Here is a 17,319-nt window from a genome sequence, read left to right as displayed (position 1 = left end):
ACTGGAAACAGGTGACAACCTTCGCCTAGTCAACTATCCAATTACTGGAGCAGTAAACGATGGGGGGCAGGAATCTCTGATGTCAACGTTCATGGGTCAGTGTCATGCAGGAGGGATAGTAATATTAATTAACGAAGAAAGTTGACAGCTACACACAGTTCACAAAGCTACTTTGCAAAAGAGACACAGGAAAGAACAGCTTTCCATCCTCTTGTGGCTGATAATTAGACATCTTTGGTCATGAGTCATAGTTGGAGTGGAGACTTTTGGAAGTATCTGAGCCTTACATCAATTTCCACCTGAGGTTTTATTTTTTTCTCCGTATGGTCACCTACATTTTCTTCATTCTATGTCCTCTTAGTGATTCACCCCCCACCCTCCCAATGTGCTTTGTCTTATAGAGAAAGATCAGCCACGCATGCTCCGATGCTGAAAATTACCCTCCCCGGAGCCACCTTCCCTTCCTCTCCCGGTACTCACTCCTTTATTGATTCTTCAATTTAATTTTTTCTCATTGTTACAATCCAATCTTTTCTATCAAACCAAGAAGCTTAATATTCATACTATAAAACCTAGTAGAAAATGAATGCTTGATTAAAACCAAGGTAATCCCCTCAACCAATTCACATTTAATGCTCCATACTCTGTGATGATGGAGAGGTGTTGATTTCTCAAGTGGTAAATCAGAAGGGAAGAGCTTTAGAAAAGGACTGTAATTGTTTCTTCACTTTAAATGGAATATTATCTGACTTTCTGGCTCAGTTGCTTCCAAAATGCCTTAAGAGGGACACTGCTTCAATACCATCTATATTTGAATTCCACATGTGTCTTTTTGGCTGTGACTGAGTTAGTCTCAGTCCCAATTACAAAATTAAGTTCAGGAATTATTAAGCATTGGAATGATCTATTTATTTCATGACTTTCTCATGTTAAAAAATGAATGAGAGGTGGGTTATTTCTGCCCCATAGCCTTATAGAGTAAATATGAGATTGGTTTATTTAAACCTAAACAAAAAGAAACAATATACTCTTTTATGTAATTAATTAATGCAGGGATATGTTTTGTTTCTGATGAGAGTTTAAATCAACAAGGAAGGAGAACCTTTATTGTTACTTTAAGTTCATATTTGAAAGAATAGCAAAAGGGAGATTAGTTAAAATTTCACAAACATCCCACAAGAATGAACTACAATGTTTGAAATAAGACCATTGTATATTCTGTATTAACTGACTTAGTCTGACAGACCTCAATGGAATTAGAGTGGGTTTTTCAAAACCCAGATTTGTCAATTTGTCTTTTCTCTCATCAGAAAAATATCTCAAAATACAGGACAATAAGCCAGAAACTTTAGGCAAGAATAATCTGCTCTTTGGCCTGCACTTTATGCAGTATAGGTATGAAAAAGACTTCAGTTATATCCTCAGAGTTCAGGCCTTAGCCACAAATTCATCAATTTGTGATGAATTTGTGAACTCCTCCCTCAGTCTTTCATAGACCCATCTCTTAGCTATTAGGTTGCCTGGGCAACACATATCACATGACTGACATGTCTATTTTCTCTAACCTACCTTTTTCAGCTTCACCACACCATCCTGTGTTTCATAGTCTGTTGTGATTTCAAACAGTTCCATGCCATCTCCATCAACGATATTGTATGTGACTAAGCCATTTTCTCCGATGTCTGGGTCTTTAGCCTTCACCCTTCCTACTTCCTCCCCCGGGACAGCTGCTTCTGAAACAGACATCTGGTACACGCCTGAAAGAAGAAGACATCCACTTTTATTTTCCTTTTTATTTGGCAGCTGTAAGACTTCAGATTTCATTGAATCCCAGTAAATTTCTCAAAGGGTTTAAAATTGAACTTTCTATTGGTAGACACAGAAGTGAGTCGGATGGATGGGAAGTGGATCCCAGATGGCTGGCTTACAGGAAGAATGTGTTCCTTACAGGATGATAAAACAATATTGAGGTCCTTGTGAGAGGATGAGGTCACCTGCTACATGAGAGAAGGAAAGCAGTGATAAGGACCTATGAAAGAATCCACATGTTAGAACACCCGAGATTTCCTTTTCAGGGTATCTCACAAACTCCGAGGAGTCCATGAACTAATTGCTCAAGGAAAAACAGAAACAGAAGAGCAAATTTACCACTCTGCTTAAAAAGCTTTAAGCACTTCGTATTTATTTTAGAGACAAATACAAATCTTATCTTCAAGAATATCTCTTTAGCAGAGATATTTCTCTCTTATCTTACTCTGCCTCCTTGAACTGGGTTAAGCATGGAATTCTCTGGAAGCTTTTAGACAGCCTACTCCCTCCATATTTATCTTTATATTAATTAGTAATGAAAATGGTGCCACACATATATATTTATATTTATGTGTATAGTATTTATGTATCATGAATGTAAATAATGTTATACACTATTTTAGCTCTGAAACTAGATAAAAGAAGAGTTATAATCCTTAACATGGTATAAAAGAAAGGAAAATAAAACATAACTAGATACACTATGATGTTATAGACTAAGTAGTATTGTATAGTAAGGGATAAAGGGTCTGTGTGTGTGTGTGTGTGTGTGTGTGTGTGTGTGTGTGTCTGAAGAAATGTTGAAGCTACACAAATGAGTGTGCAATTATGAGAGTGGTTGTGCTGTATATGACCATGTATGACGGTGGAGTGTGATATGTTTTCCTATGATGATTTATGTAAGTACACATATATTATTGTTAAGTATGTATAGATGAGAAGGAAACCTAGATTTATTTTGGACAGGGTAGGGACAAAAGTCTTCCTTTGAAAGAAATTTGCACTCCAGTGAAGGAACTGAGCAAGACAAGTGTGTGAATATGTGGGGAATAAGTGTCACAGAACAAGGAACAACAAATGTCAGAGTGCCTCGGGTGAGAAGATTCTGAAAATGTACAGGATAGCAAGGACGGGAGTAAGAGTGGGGCTTCTGTTACAGGAGAATAACAGTAGGAAGGAGGTGTGTAAAAGGGCATTACTGAAAATAGACAAGGTATTGAGTTTCATTTAGGGAAAAAAATGGACAGTTTTCAGTAAAGAAATGAGATGTAGTAACGTCATATGACATTTTTAAAAAGCACTCTGTCAAAGGCACACTATGAGTGGGTGGAACCCTCCCCTTTAGCGCTCTGCCCACTGGCATTGGGTGGGTGTTCCAAACTCTTCATTTTCTGTCTCATCCTACTATGTGTTGCAGTGTTGTGTTCTTTTCCTGATTTTATTGTATCCATTTTCTACCCAGTTGGCGATCCTATGAACTTCTACCTTGATATCTCTATTTGGTAGATTGTTACCTTGGCTTCCTTAGTGCATACCATGTGTGTATACCGTGTGTGTGTGTGTGTGTGTGTGTGTGTGTGTTGTCTGTAGAGACCAGAAAGTGTGTCAGATTCTCTGTAACTGGAGCCATGGGTGGTTTTTGTCATTACTAGAAACCTCATAGTCATTCTGATTGTGTTATAATTCTGTATTTCTATTAAAAATATGGCTTCAGAAATTCTTTAGTCTCCTCATTGTACTTTTCCTAGAAGTCACTTTTATTTATACAGCATAGGCTCTTGTTAGATATTTATAACAATAGTGAACAAATATTAAATGATGGTGCAATCAGCAGCTACTATTAATGTCAATATTCCAATAATATTATCTCCAAAAAGTTGTTTTATGTGATGTTAGAATAATAGCTCACAGTTAAGAGCTTATGTTTCTCTTTGTGTAAGCCAGAGACTTGCACCCAATTTAGATAGCTCACAATCACATATAACTACAGCTCCAGGGATATCTGACAGTTCTGGCCTCTGTGGGCAGTTACATATAGGAAAACATATCCACATATCGACATACTCATAAACACAATTTAAAATAGTAAACATAACAATTTTAAATATTTATTTTCATGTTCGTATTCGTCTGGATATGTGCAAAGGAGTACAGGTACAACCGAGACCAAGAGAGGACTACTGATCCTCCTGCAACTGAATTACAGCTGTTCAGAGTCACTAATACTTTTGCTGGGAACCTAACCATGATCTTCTGCAAAAGCATTATATACTCTTAACTGCCAAGACACTTTATTTTCCCTCAATAATTTCATAAATATTGTACAATAATAAAAATAAAATGGCTGAACAATTATTGCCAGTTTTTTCCCCAAAGGATACAAAAATCAGCACTAGATGGATTAATCTGAACAAGGATTGATTTTAAATTAGATGCTAAGATGTCATTTTCTAAAAATATACAAGAATTCCTCTCATCATCCAGGCCCCCTCAATGTTACTTTATGGTCCTTGCATAGACCAGTGAGGTCTGGCTGAGCTCCACTGACATCCTGGCAGCCTTAAGGCTACTGGGAAAGAAGACACATGACTTCTGATGTCAGTTCAGAAAATACAACACAGTTGGTTCTTGTGGTCACAGGTTCTCATGATCAGAACTCAGCCACAGAAAGGCCCATGTGTAGAGGAAGCACAAGTCAATCTCAATTTGCCAGTCTGTTAAGGAATCTTAGAAATGGGTTTTTCTGCCACAGGAAAGCAGTGCCCAGCTGATGCTAGAGTGACAACAGAGTAACTATTTCTCCTATGCTCTGCACAAATTGAAGTCAAGAAACAAATACATGACTGTTACTTGCAATCATCAAGAGGTGGGACAGTTCTTTATGGTATGATAAATATCAGATCATGATAATGTTAGCATCGGTGAAGAACACTGGAACAGGAGAAGGTTAATTGATTCCTGCCTTTTATTATTAATATCTAATAAGTAAAATACTTCAAGACATAGATATTCTGAACTCTAGAGTTATACAGTGTTTAACGTCCTCCTGTCTTCTCATGATCCCTATAGCGTTTAACTTTCTTTTGTGTGTTTGTAAGCTGTTGTTATGTCGTTTTTGGCTTGTGCAAAAATCCTGAAAGTAGTTCTTGCTTTTCTAGATTCTTCCTTTTGAAAGTTGGGTAAACTAGAATGAGAATATGAGGATCTGACTGAGCAGTGGTAATTAGCAAAGACCAGCTCCGACTCCTTACTCTGTGGAAACTTTGGTGGGTTGTCATTGACATCAGTCAGTGTGATCGTCACTTTGGTTGTCCCTGAGAGTCCGCCCATGTGTCCACCCATGTCCTTGGCCTGGATCACCACATGGTACTCCTCCTTGGCTTCTCTGTCCATATTGGGAAGGGCTGTTCTGATGATACCTAGGAAGTGAATGATAAAAAAACTAAATCACAAATATTCATTTATGACAAGATTTCAAAAAGAAGAATATTTTAGATCCTGGGGAACAAAAGATATGCAAAAGAATAGTCTGTTTGCTCAAAGAAAGGTCATTTTAACATGGCAAGTATAACAGAAAGCAATGATGACCAAAGCATCTATGTATTATCAAGCAAATAATAAAGAATACTTACAATGTAGTACTTAGTTACTTTTTGTTTTTCACTGTACATGTGGGTAACAATGTCTTCCTTCTCAGACACAAGAATCCTGAAGACTGAAATGACAAGTGCCTGTTGTGTGTTAAGCCATAACTGAATCTAAGCCTCTGGACTTCTAGCAAAAAGCTTCAGAAATCAAGTCCTATATGTAACTATTAGAAATGTATCTAGAGCTCATACTAAGTTTACAGAGGAGGCCTAATGCAACACGTTAAAACACTACTATTAATTTTTTGAGTGAATAAACTGATAAGTTAAAAAGATGAGCAAAACTTATTCAAAGATTCAGTTGACAACCACCTGTCACTGAAAAACAGGATACATTTAGGATTGAATTATTCATGACCTCTGTATATTGAAACATGATGTTCATGAAAAATGTGCTTACTTACATCTCTAGGGATCGTATGGAAATTTTTACACTCAGTGAATAAAATAATATTTGTAGTAAAAATATAAAGAGCAAGGAGGAAATGTTGGTCTTTGTTATGCTTCACTGACAAGTTTGAGATGTTTCTTTGCAATACCCTTGAACTTGTGAGACTTCGTTTTCCTTATCGGTTAGATAGTTTCATGGGTTTCAATTGGTAGTTGCTAGCCTTGGTTCCCTGAGACAAATAAGACTAAAGTTTTTATCAATTTCAATAGTCTAGATAAAAATCCCACATTTATCTTTAGTTTACTGAAAGACTAATAATAGCAAAGGTCTCTATGAAACCATAGACAATAATTCCACCAGTTGTTGATTGAAGCAAGGTGATGAAAAACGAATTAATATTTAAGTAGGTGAGAGTTAATCAAGCAAATAAAAAACTAAGAATTTATGTAAAAGTTTCAAATTGTATGAAAACCTCTCTCAAAAATAAAGAACATATTATTATGAGGAAAGGAAAGGTATAATACTGCAGAAGAGCAATTTTATAGGACCGTAGTGTTGACAATCATATAAATCACATAAATGAAGTGAAACATTGTTTTAGTTTCTGCTGTATATTGACTCATTTTATTGGTCTGCTCTTTATTCTATAGCATCCATTGGGAGCTTATGTTCTCAGCAGGATATTGGGAACATGCTGGATCTTCTAGTCAGGTGAACATTAACAGTTACTCCTGATACTTCTTAGTTTACACAGTGTTCTTCCAAGGATGCTTTGAAAGCTAACACTATTTTGTACCAATATTTGACCCCTTTATATGGATCCACAATTCAAGGCATCTCAAATTTTTAGATGAATTTTTAAATATTTGTAATTATGATCTGAGACACTAATAAATGTGTATTACTCCATTCAACCGTATGCATAGCACATACATAGGCCTTCTGGCCCTCAAACTAACCCTGAAAAGTGATCCTTTAGTTCCTTTTTAATTTAAGGGATTTTAGAGCCAAAGCAGATAAATGAGCAGGCATAGACTCTTTATTTACAATAAATCATGATTCACAAAGACAATGCAATTTACTATACCTGTTTGGGCCTCCACTGAGAAGTAGGGTTGTCCTTCAAGGATACTATACACTAACTTGGCACTATTTCCATAGGTGGGATCATCTGCATCAGAGGCTGTCACTTGGATTACTGAAGTTCCTAAATACAGGGGGAAGGGGGAAGCAATTAACCACACTCGATAAACTTTTCAAATTTCATTGCTGTTTATGTTATTTCATTTAAAATGAAGTCCTGAAACACAGCTCACAATTAGTCATTATGGTTTTATTGTTCTACAATCCAAATGCAAAATCCTCCTCCCATACCTTTCTTCCCTTTCTAGTTCCCTTCTTTCTTTTCCTTGTTGAACCTCAAGGTTTAAAACTAAACTTTCTACTGTCAATATTCTTCCTGCTTGGTTTGATAGTTAAAATAAAAATATGAATATTCTTGTCAAATATTGTCAAAATCTTGGGGAGGAAATATTCAGTATATCACACAATTAAATACAAATGTTTCCAGAAAGTGTAGTAAATGATAATTAATGAAAATTGATTTTCATAAAAGGATAGAGGGCATTTTTCTATCTGTAACAATAAGCATATCATGTTACTGTTGCCTCGTGTGTAATAAAATTATTGCTAATAATAAATTTTAATTAATTCGTGGCTATAACTATTATATAGAATGCTGTTCCCTACTGTCATGAAAATTACATTTCCTTCTCTGTAGAGTCTGGTATCCATGTCACAGAAACCATCAGTGAGGACTCAATAGGATCTAAGGTAAATTCCTAGGTCCGAAGAAATGAAAATCAGGGAAAAAAGGAATGGGCTGCCAATTTTTTTCTTTAAAAGTTCCAATGTCAAAGTATGTATATGAGACATGGCATGTTGAGCTTCAGTGTAGAGAGGGAAGAGGCAATTATCCAGGATGTCTGTGTCAGGCACTGTTTGAGGTAAATTCCAGGTAAAGTGACATCATTCTCTGCTGGGCATTTTGGCATCTATTTTATTTGGGAAGATGTGGAGTGTGAAATATGACATCTTAAAAATCTCCTTTTCATGTTGTTTATTGTCACAGCTGGAAGTCTAACTTGCTGAGAGATCTAGCAAGAATAAAACCCAAGTTTTTCCTTTGACATTTCAGCAGAATGGTGGGAGGGAGGTCCTCCTGGCAGGGTACAGAACCTGTTCACACAACTTATAGGTAGCTATCCCTTACTCCCTAGGGTTTTCTGTGACTTCTGTGAGAAACCCAAAATAAGGTTCACTCTTTTTCAAAATAGGTTTTCCATACCCACTGTATTTAGTGAGCTCCTGCTTACAAGGTAGGATTATTCTAGAAAATGGGTTATTGTACCAGAGAAAGACATCATGGAATGTGTAAGAAAGTTACGAATGTGTAAGAAATCTTTATGATTTCAAGAAATTCTAAAATTTTTTGTGAAGCAGTAGTCAAATATTTTTATTTGACTCATATATCTCAGAACTCATCAGTAACAATTATCTTGATTTCATAGTAGACAGAATGATGTTTGGAAGGGATACAAAGGAGCCTTGGTTCACATAGCTTTCTGGTGACGAAAAGAATAACTTCACACGGTATAGTAGAAAGTCTGAGTGCTTCCCTAGGCTCCAAAGTGTCCTATAAGGAGCAAAAGTCCTCCTTTGTCATCATTCTGGATGCCTAGCTACCCCTGCCTCTTCAGTTTTTTTTTCTCATTAGAATTCACATCTGAAGATAGAGTAGTCAGAGGACTGGACTCTTAGGAACAAGGAAAGGGAAGGAAGGAGATGATGATTCAACCTGACTTTTTGTTTCTGTAAAAGAAGATCTTAATAAACACGAAGGGCAGTGGCATTTCTGTCACAAGAGGCTCCACACAGACTGGAAATCCCTCAGAGCTCTATGTCACAGCTGACTCTCTTGAGTAAGCTAATCTTTATATTCAGTGCTTGGTTTGTCTGTCATTGGTAAAATGAATAATCAATCCCTGATCACATTCAGATTCACTCAGGGATAATGGATCAGATTCACTTTAAAAAGACTATGTTCTAGAAATTCAAGCAGAAGTGACAGCTAGGAGATAGATACTTGAAGAAACATTTGGAGTTCCATCTTCAAACACAGTAATATGTCTCTAAGCATATCTGAAATCAACAGCTGATGACTGATGCATGTTGGGTGAATTTAGTAACACAAGTGACCCTGGCTAAATTAGTTAATCTGTTTCTGCTTCACTTTCTCATTTACACATGACCAACTGGATTGACTGCTTTGCAAAGTTTAATCATGGCCAAGTTAAACACGCTGGGGTGTGTCCACAATCAATTAACGTGAAACCCGAAGCAGCAAACATTATTATTGCTGTTACTTATTCGACATAAATGCCCTAGTGATTGGATGAATATAATCATTGCTCTTTGAAGACTGGAAATTTTTACTGCTATTTTACAGAGGAAGAGAAGATATTAAATGGCGTCACATCACACAGCTGAACATGATGAGTCAGGACTTGCTAAACTGAATCTTACTCTTCCCCCTTCCAGGCTTCCTAGTTAAAATCTCTTGATTTCACAACTTCAAGTCTGTTATAAACCTTTGAACAGATGAATATCTGTGTCTATATCTGTTTCATGCACTTGAAGGCCTTTCATTTCTGTTTCTTTTGTTCACTGTATTAGGGTTGTTTTTTAATCTTATATTTTCTTTTCTTATTATCATATAGAAGTCTGATTATTTACTACTGAGACAGAAAGAGGGTGGATCTGGACTGGAGGGGATGTGTGGAGTAACTGGAGGGTGGAGACAGAAAGGGAACCATAATAGTGCTGTATTGTGTAAGGAAAAATTTTAATTTTAAAACATCAATCAAGGTGTTTTTTTCCTTGCTAATGTGCAATAAAGATGCAACACAAGCTCCAGTTCCTGGGTTGGAGGGCAGGCATTGGCCTGTTAACCTGCAGAAACACCAGATAGCAGTAGACCAGTTGTCCATTACTTACGTACCCACATTGGACCTCTCAGGCACATTGGCATGATAGGTTTCATGCAGAAACTCTGGAGGGTTGTCATTAATGTCCTGGACCTTAACGATAAATTCTGAAGGTGGTTCCAATGGCCTGTTGGTGTCCCTGTCCACCGCCTGAGCCATCAGTGTATACTGGGCTCTCTCCTCTCGGTCCAGTGTCTTGGTGGCGTGAATGTTCCCTGATTTGTCATCAATCACAAAAATGGTTCCTGCTCCTTCACCTGAGAGAATGTATTTAATGTTCCCATCACCAGAGTCAATGTCAGAATGAAGCTAGTAAAACAAAATAAAACAAAACAAAACAAACAAACAAAAAGAAGAGGAAAGAAAGAAAATAGAATTTGTAATTTCATGAAGATTGCAAAAAAACCCACATAGGCTAATTGTTACACTGTGTACCCACTTGTGCACATACACACTCTCACACATATATCATAAGATAATGATTTCCAACATCATTTTCTGAATAGAGAAATGGAGTCTCAGATAACTACTATTGCCTTATCATTAAGCTAGGTAGTGATGAGGCTAATATAGATGCAAATGTTGAATTCTGAGGTTCACATTCTTCCTCTCTCTTTGACTGTATATATGCACACATACGAAATATATGCATGCACATATGCCTCGATAATTATGTGGAAGGAAATGCACATATATATTTCAGAAAGATGGAAGCATGAATTTATGCAGTATATTTCTCTCAGTTTTTTCTCCCATTTCAGCACCTACCTCAGCTATGAGTCACTCTTTTGCCAGTTTCTCATGACCGCTTTATGAGATAGTAATTCAATCCTAACATGTACAGCTTATCTCCACAGATTCTTGAATGCTCTTTGTTTAATTTTACAGAACACAGGGCTATAGACTGTATATTATATTCGTAACTTCCTCGAATTGTAACTTTTTCAGCTCCTTCAACATCGCGGTCCAGGTGTTTCAGAACCCAAGCCTATCGAAGACTTCACTGACTTTCCTGCAGCAATAAGACCTGTGAGCTCACTTTCCGTCCTCATGATTTCCAAGTTCCTTAACCTCCTCTACATGAATGTTATTTTCATTGTTATATGAAATTGTTATAGGTTTGAAATAATTAATATATTTCAATATACTGATAATAATTCATGAATGCTATTTCCATTGTCTTATAGTATTGGAAACCAGCCAAAAGATTTCAAAATTTCCATTGAATAAGCCTGTTGTATATGAAAATTCAGCAAAATGAATCAAACATGTAAACAAAAGTTATATCCAGATAATACAATATTGTTATGAGTTTTATTTAACATTAATGACTTTAATAATTTATGAATATCATTTTATTACTGTCAATAAATTTTCTATCATAATTATGAAACTAAGGCCTACACAGTTTGCTTGAGGTTCAAAAAGAAAAACTGAATATTCTAATTTTTAAAATGTTTATTCCATTTAAACTTTCTAAAGAAGTCTAATTTACTTGTAGTGTTTTGGTGAAACACCAAAGTTTCAGCTCTGAGGTGGACACATGGGCATAAACTACAATGACTATTTTGGTTGTGGGCACCAGCACCTATGGGACAGGGACAGCAAGAAAACTTTGCTTCTGAAATGTAAGGAAAAAATAATCCATCATTTTAATGCAATGTGACTGGCATAATTATTCAGAGTTTTGCCATTTGTGGAGGGAAATATGAAGTTACTTGATGGACTTCAGTGAACAAATACAATATCCCCAACTTTCATGAGGTTTTCTTCATAACCCGTGTTCCCCAATCCTATCCAGCCTAGGATTGTGGTGTTTGGTTTTATTACCCCTGCTTTATGGGTATAAAAAGTGATAAGGATAAGGATAAGTCCCTTGAACAAGAAATGAAGTTGTACATATAAATGTCAAGGTACTGAAAGTTTCGAAGGGTCTTCATACATCACATATGCAAAGCCAAAGATGCATTTCATAACTAGCCATACAGCTGACATTTTTACCAAGCGTCCTGCTTATCCTGTTTCCACTTTGGAACTTCCTCCAAGATTTCAAAGTTGGATATGTCTTCCCTAGTCTTCTTCTGTCACAAAGATGATCTATTGTTCTGACAACACTATTTATTAGGTTCTACACAAAAGCAGTTTGGGAACACAGCAAGTGCTATCAAGAGTCCAGTGGCTGAGGCATGCACAGCCAGTTCCCGACTCCAAAGACTGATTGCTTCTCTCTTTGCACAGCACAGCATGACACAGACTGAATTTCCTACATGAAACTGTAAGTCTTTTGTGCTTTGCCAAATTCTACCTTTTCAGGGAATTTTCAAGCATTCAACCTTGAATGTCACCATTCAAAGATTGTTAGCGAATAAGCTAACTATTCCTCCTACTTAAGCAAGAACCATCTAAGCAGGATTTCAAAAGGAAGATTTTGCCAGATCTAAGCATGCACACACCCACACCCACACCCACACACACACACACACACACACACACACACACGGCTCCTTTTAGGAACCTTACTTTTCAAGGTCATACATAGGACAATGCTACACTTTCCTCTCCTCCCCCCTCTTTATTCATGTTCTTCTCCCTAGTGCATATGACATTTGTTAGATCCAGAGAGACACAAAGTCATCTGGCTCACTAAGTCCTCTATCCTGCCACCTCCAAGTCTAAACACACACTGTCCCCCGCTGAGAGAGTGACAAAGCAGAGGGTCATTTTCTCAGAGCAATTCGATGCCCAGCTCTGCACATTGCTCAAGCTAAGTTGCCCTGCTTTACTGGGGTGTCTTATTCCTGTCCCTTTCTGTGGACACAGCACAACATTCAGTTTTGGGATTCTGCTGGTCAATTATTTTCCCACACTTCCACCATATCAAGACCACTTCTACATCTTTTTCATTGTATATATGCATAAATGAAATTATTTAGTACAGTATTTTGAAAAGAAATAGTTCCAATTCTAAGTTAGGTTGAGATTATCATGAACATTTACTGAGTATAAAAATAAATGATATTAAAAAATAAACAAGATAACTTCATTGGCATCCTTGGGATTCAAGAGCGGATATCTCTATCAACTGTCTTGCATTTCTCTATGTTGAATCAGTTCTGTTTAACTGATAGGTCAGTTGATATTATATACTTGCCTCTATTATTCATAAAGTTAAGGACATAAATTGAATTTCATTATCCTCCTCAGTATAGCTTTTTTTTTTGTTCCTTAAATGAATGAGTGGCTGCCTCCTTTTTTTGCTTGTTTGGGGTCAGGTATTGCTTCAACCTGATTTAATGTCTGTCTACCACTGCTACGTAATATAGCTTCAATTTGTGTATACTAAAATAACTATCTCTTGAGAAGTAATGTCAGTATTACCCAAAAGACAGTCATGTATTTCAACCTCAAAAGTAGTAAGAGGTCAGTTTGCCAAATGTGTTTTACCCTTTCTACATTTATATTTTTAATGGGGTTGCACAGCCAATGCATGACTTTACAAGTGGAAATAGAGCATAACTATACCTAAAGGCAAAATGGATAAGATCATCCCTGTCATAAAGACACACATTCACTCATTTCCTTGGATTTGGTGTTAGTGCCAAGACCTGAGGATTCAAGGCTGAACTAATCCCTCATACAAAGTAGAACAAAATCTGGTGAAAGAGGCAGGCATGTGTAAAACGGCAAAGAAAAGCAGGGTGAAAGAGACTAAGGAGACATAAAAGTGGGGACAGGCAAGTTGGAGTTAGGGCAGTATTTCTTTTAATAGCCTGTAAATTGATTAGTCAAAGTGTTTTTATCTAATACGTGAACATTAGAAGCATTCTCACTGTGGTTAAGTCTATGAATGAGGAGGAAAAGACTGGTATGGGTATAAGCCATAATATGATTGTCTTCTTAATGATAGCAGATCATTTGTTCTATCTTGGTTTTCTGTTGTTATTCTATCTTGATTTTGTTGTTGTTGTTGTTGTTGTTGTTGTTGTTGTTGTTTCACTGTTTTAGTTTTATTATATCTTGCTTTGGTCTGTGTATTAGTTTGCCTTCCTTTGTTTTGTTTTGTTATTTTTTTGTTTGTTTGTTTTTGTCTTGGTCATGTCCTACTGCACCGATAAAGAGCACATATAAACACATCAACATCGAATTTAAGCAGCCTTACCCTGCCCACAAGCACAGGGTCAGGCCCGGTGTACTCTTCTATCACAAAGAACTGGTTCCAGACCCAACCTCTCTTGGAGCGTTGCAGCACCTGTCCCTCCTTGCCCTTCTCATGATGTCCATGGAATGAGGGACGCAGGTGGCTTCGTCGCTCCAGGGCAAATGCCTGGCTGTGGTATAGCATGCTCAGGCACACCAGGGCAGCTTGTAAACAGTAGTTCTCCTTCATTTTTGGTTATGCAGTAGGCACAGGAGAAGGTAGCTGTCACTTCCTACACCAACAGAGTGGCACTCTTTTGGATGGCGGCCTCCCAGATGTGTCAAGTAGACCTCCTCTGGAATGGAATATCTTCACTCACTGAGGACATCACGCCCGGGTTGTTCTCTTCCCCAGTCAGCTTCTGCAAGCAGAGAGATTCGATTAGCTGCAGCCTTCATCCACTTATCATTTCGTTTCCATTTAGCAAGCATGTTGATTTGACTATCAGTTTACCACTTGTCAGCTTTGGGAAAGCTGACTGCTTTCTCAGAACCCAGCTTGCTCACTTCAGAAATGGAGATAAGAATAGTATTCATTGAAAAGTTGCTGCAAAGATCAAGTGAAAAAAGCAAATATAAGTGCTTGGAACACAGAAACTCTCTATAAGTCATTGATCCTAAGTGTGCGTGGTTTAAAGAAACTAGGGATACCGAGGAAGTCTAGAAGAGTAACACAGCATCCATAGTAAGGATGCCAGAGGTTGGCACAGTTAATAGAGCATTTCTTAAAGGATGTGGTGACTTGGTTGAATACTAAAGTAAAAACTTGTATGTTAAGAATGGAGAAGATAGGATACCATGAGAAAAAATTACTTCAATCCCCCAACCATTACACATGGCCAACCACAGCATAAATTAAGACTTAAGGAGAAAAAAATAAGAGAAATCTTACATCACAGATTGTCAGATGAAAGAGAGGACAAGGCAGGCCTCAAGAAATGATGGTAGCAATGAAAATAATCAATGAAATGAATGGTCACTGTGTGTATGGCTGGGGTTGGGGGAGGGGCATATAGGTATGCAATTCAGAACTCTGTGTAGAGAGACACAGAAGGACCACACCAAGTTATAGAAGTGTGAGGCTAGTTTGATTTAATCTGCCTTTCATATTGAATTCCAGCACAGCCCTACCTAGTAAGGTGCTGTATTTACAGAGGAAAAAATTTAAAAGGTCAAGTCTTCATTGAGCTTTGTGAATCAATTAATTAAATTATGCTGATCAATTAACACTACAGTGTCAAATAATAGGTCAAAAATCTCATTGACTCACTAGAGGATCTATTAATGCTATTGAAGTCAATTAAAGCTACAGCATCAATTCGTTCTTTCATGGTCTGACATCTCCCTCAATGGCTCATCCTATCTCTCTAGACAACTTTTTATAAGATGCTTTCCAAGTTTCACTCCAATCACAAGAAAATTTGAACAGAAAACTTGTAACAGGCAGCGTGTTGCTTCTTCAAACCCAAGCATCGCACTCCTATTCATCAGTAGTAAGGTGGAGCCACTGGCACAGTTTACCTTTCCAAATTCCTTGTATTTATCTGACCTGGAGTCCCTCAAGTTGCCAGACTCCTTGAATTTCAGAACCCTGTTTCTGAAAATAAATTTCCACTTAAATATCATTCCTACTCTCCTCACTTAAAATCCATATTTTCTCTGTAGAAGTATCTGTTTCTTCTTGATGATATCCAGAGTCCAGGTGTTCTCAAAAACACATGTGTTCTCTATTAACCCCATTACTCATGGGTAAACACAGAGTGAGAGTCTAAGATTCCTCCTATTTTCCCAGGGTGGTAAAGTGCAAGTCTGCCATTGTTGCTCACCAGATTGTGTACATATGCCTTGAAACTGGAGATGAAAAAAAAAAAAAGAGGGCAGGGAGGTGCTCAGAGAGAAAAGAAGGAGAGTTACAAGAAACACTGTAGCTATATGGTTTTAGTATACTTGGGCATAAGAGGGCTAAGTAAACTTGGTATTCACAGAGCAAATCCCTTTTCCCCTGAGAGTCTGACTTTTCAAGCCATTGGTCTCTGTCCTATATCAAAATAATAGCTAGACATTCTGCAGATACAAAATTAACTAGCATCCAAATAGAAGTTCTCCATAGGATTACTCCAGTCTCTTCTCAAGAAATAGAAATTGAAGACTTTAGCATTTCTTGCATACAGAGGCATTGGAATATGTAAAATGCAGTTTGGAAGAATGAAGGTTAAAAGGGTCTCAAAGTAACATACCAACCTCATTCTTTACCAGCAGTCATCACTTAAATATATTTATAATTTAATAGAGACATATTCTCTGTTTCAGTCCCTGTCTCTCATATGTGTCTCTCTCTCTGTGGGGTTGTTGTTATTGTTGTTGTTGTTGTTGTTGTTGTTGTTGTTGTTGTTGTTGAAATTGTGTAATGAGCTCAGATCCTCATAAGGCCAGCAGCCATCCGATCCCCTGAAGATGAAGCTCTAGGTAGTTGTGAGCTGCTGGACATGAGTGAAGGGGACTCGGGTCCTCTGCGAGATCAGTAGATCTCTTTTCTTGACTGGGAAATCTCTGCTGTCCCAAGAGGCATCATTTTAATGATCCACAAAGTGCTGCTTGTGGTAAGTACAGGGCACTCTGTGGAAAATGCCCTGAGATGTCTACTACATGAGAAGACCTTAGTGAGGCCATGGGAAACAACAGAGAGAAGTCTGGCCTAATTGAGGAAAGAAGGCCCAATATTGATTTGTTTTTTTTTTTCTTATTTGTTTCTTTTTTTTTATTAACTTGAGTATTTCTTATATACATTTCGAGTGTTATTCCCTTTCCCGGTTTCCGGGCAAACATCCCCCTCCCCCCTCCCCTTCCTTATGGGTGTTCTCCTCCCAACCCTCCCCCCATTACCGCCCTCCCCCCAACAATCTAGTTCACTGGGGGTTCAGTCTTAGCAGGACCCAGGGCTTCCCCTTCCACTGGTGCTCTTACTAGGATATTCATTGCTACCTATGAGGTCAGAGTCCAGGGTCAGTCCATGTATAGTCCTTAGGTAGTGGCTTAGTCCCTGGAATCTCTGGTTGCTTGGCTTTGTTGTACATATGGGGTCTCGAGCCCCTTCAAGCTCTTCCAGTTCTTTCTCTGATTCCTTCAATGGGGGTCCTATTCTCAGTTCAGTGGTTTGCTGCTGGCCAATATTGATTTGTATCTGAAGTTTTGTAGTTCCCTTCTGCCTCCTAATTACTGATTAAAATTT

General features: G+C 37.7%; 1 protein-coding gene across 3 annotated transcripts in view; it reads right to left on the bottom strand.

Annotated features, from left to right (window-relative positions):
• Positions 1 to 17,319, bottom strand: part of Cdh11 (cadherin 11) — a 159,180-nt gene that overhangs the window by 34,507 nt on the left and 107,354 nt on the right. For all 3 annotated transcript variants that reach the window (XM_063278319.1, NM_053392.1, XM_006255059.5), the window contains 5 exons: positions 14,053 to 14,452; positions 9,908 to 10,202; positions 6,935 to 7,054; positions 5,061 to 5,228; positions 1,570 to 1,757 (listed from right to left, as the gene is read on the bottom strand). In XM_063278319.1, the coding sequence (XP_063134389.1) occupies positions 1,570 to 1,757; positions 5,061 to 5,228; positions 6,935 to 7,054; positions 9,908 to 10,202; positions 14,053 to 14,280 (999 nt within the window). In that variant the 5' untranslated portion in view covers positions 14,281 to 14,452. The remainder of the gene's footprint in view (positions 1 to 1,569; positions 1,758 to 5,060; positions 5,229 to 6,934; positions 7,055 to 9,907; positions 10,203 to 14,052; positions 14,453 to 17,319) is intronic.

Source organism: Rattus norvegicus, chromosome 19, assembly GCF_036323735.1.
Source record: "Rattus norvegicus strain BN/NHsdMcwi chromosome 19, GRCr8, whole genome shotgun sequence".
Classification (NCBI taxonomy): Eukaryota; Metazoa; Chordata; class Mammalia; order Rodentia; family Muridae; genus Rattus; species Rattus norvegicus.
The sequence above is the reverse complement of the archived record's forward strand: the minus strand, read 5'-3'. Positions and strand labels throughout refer to the sequence as shown.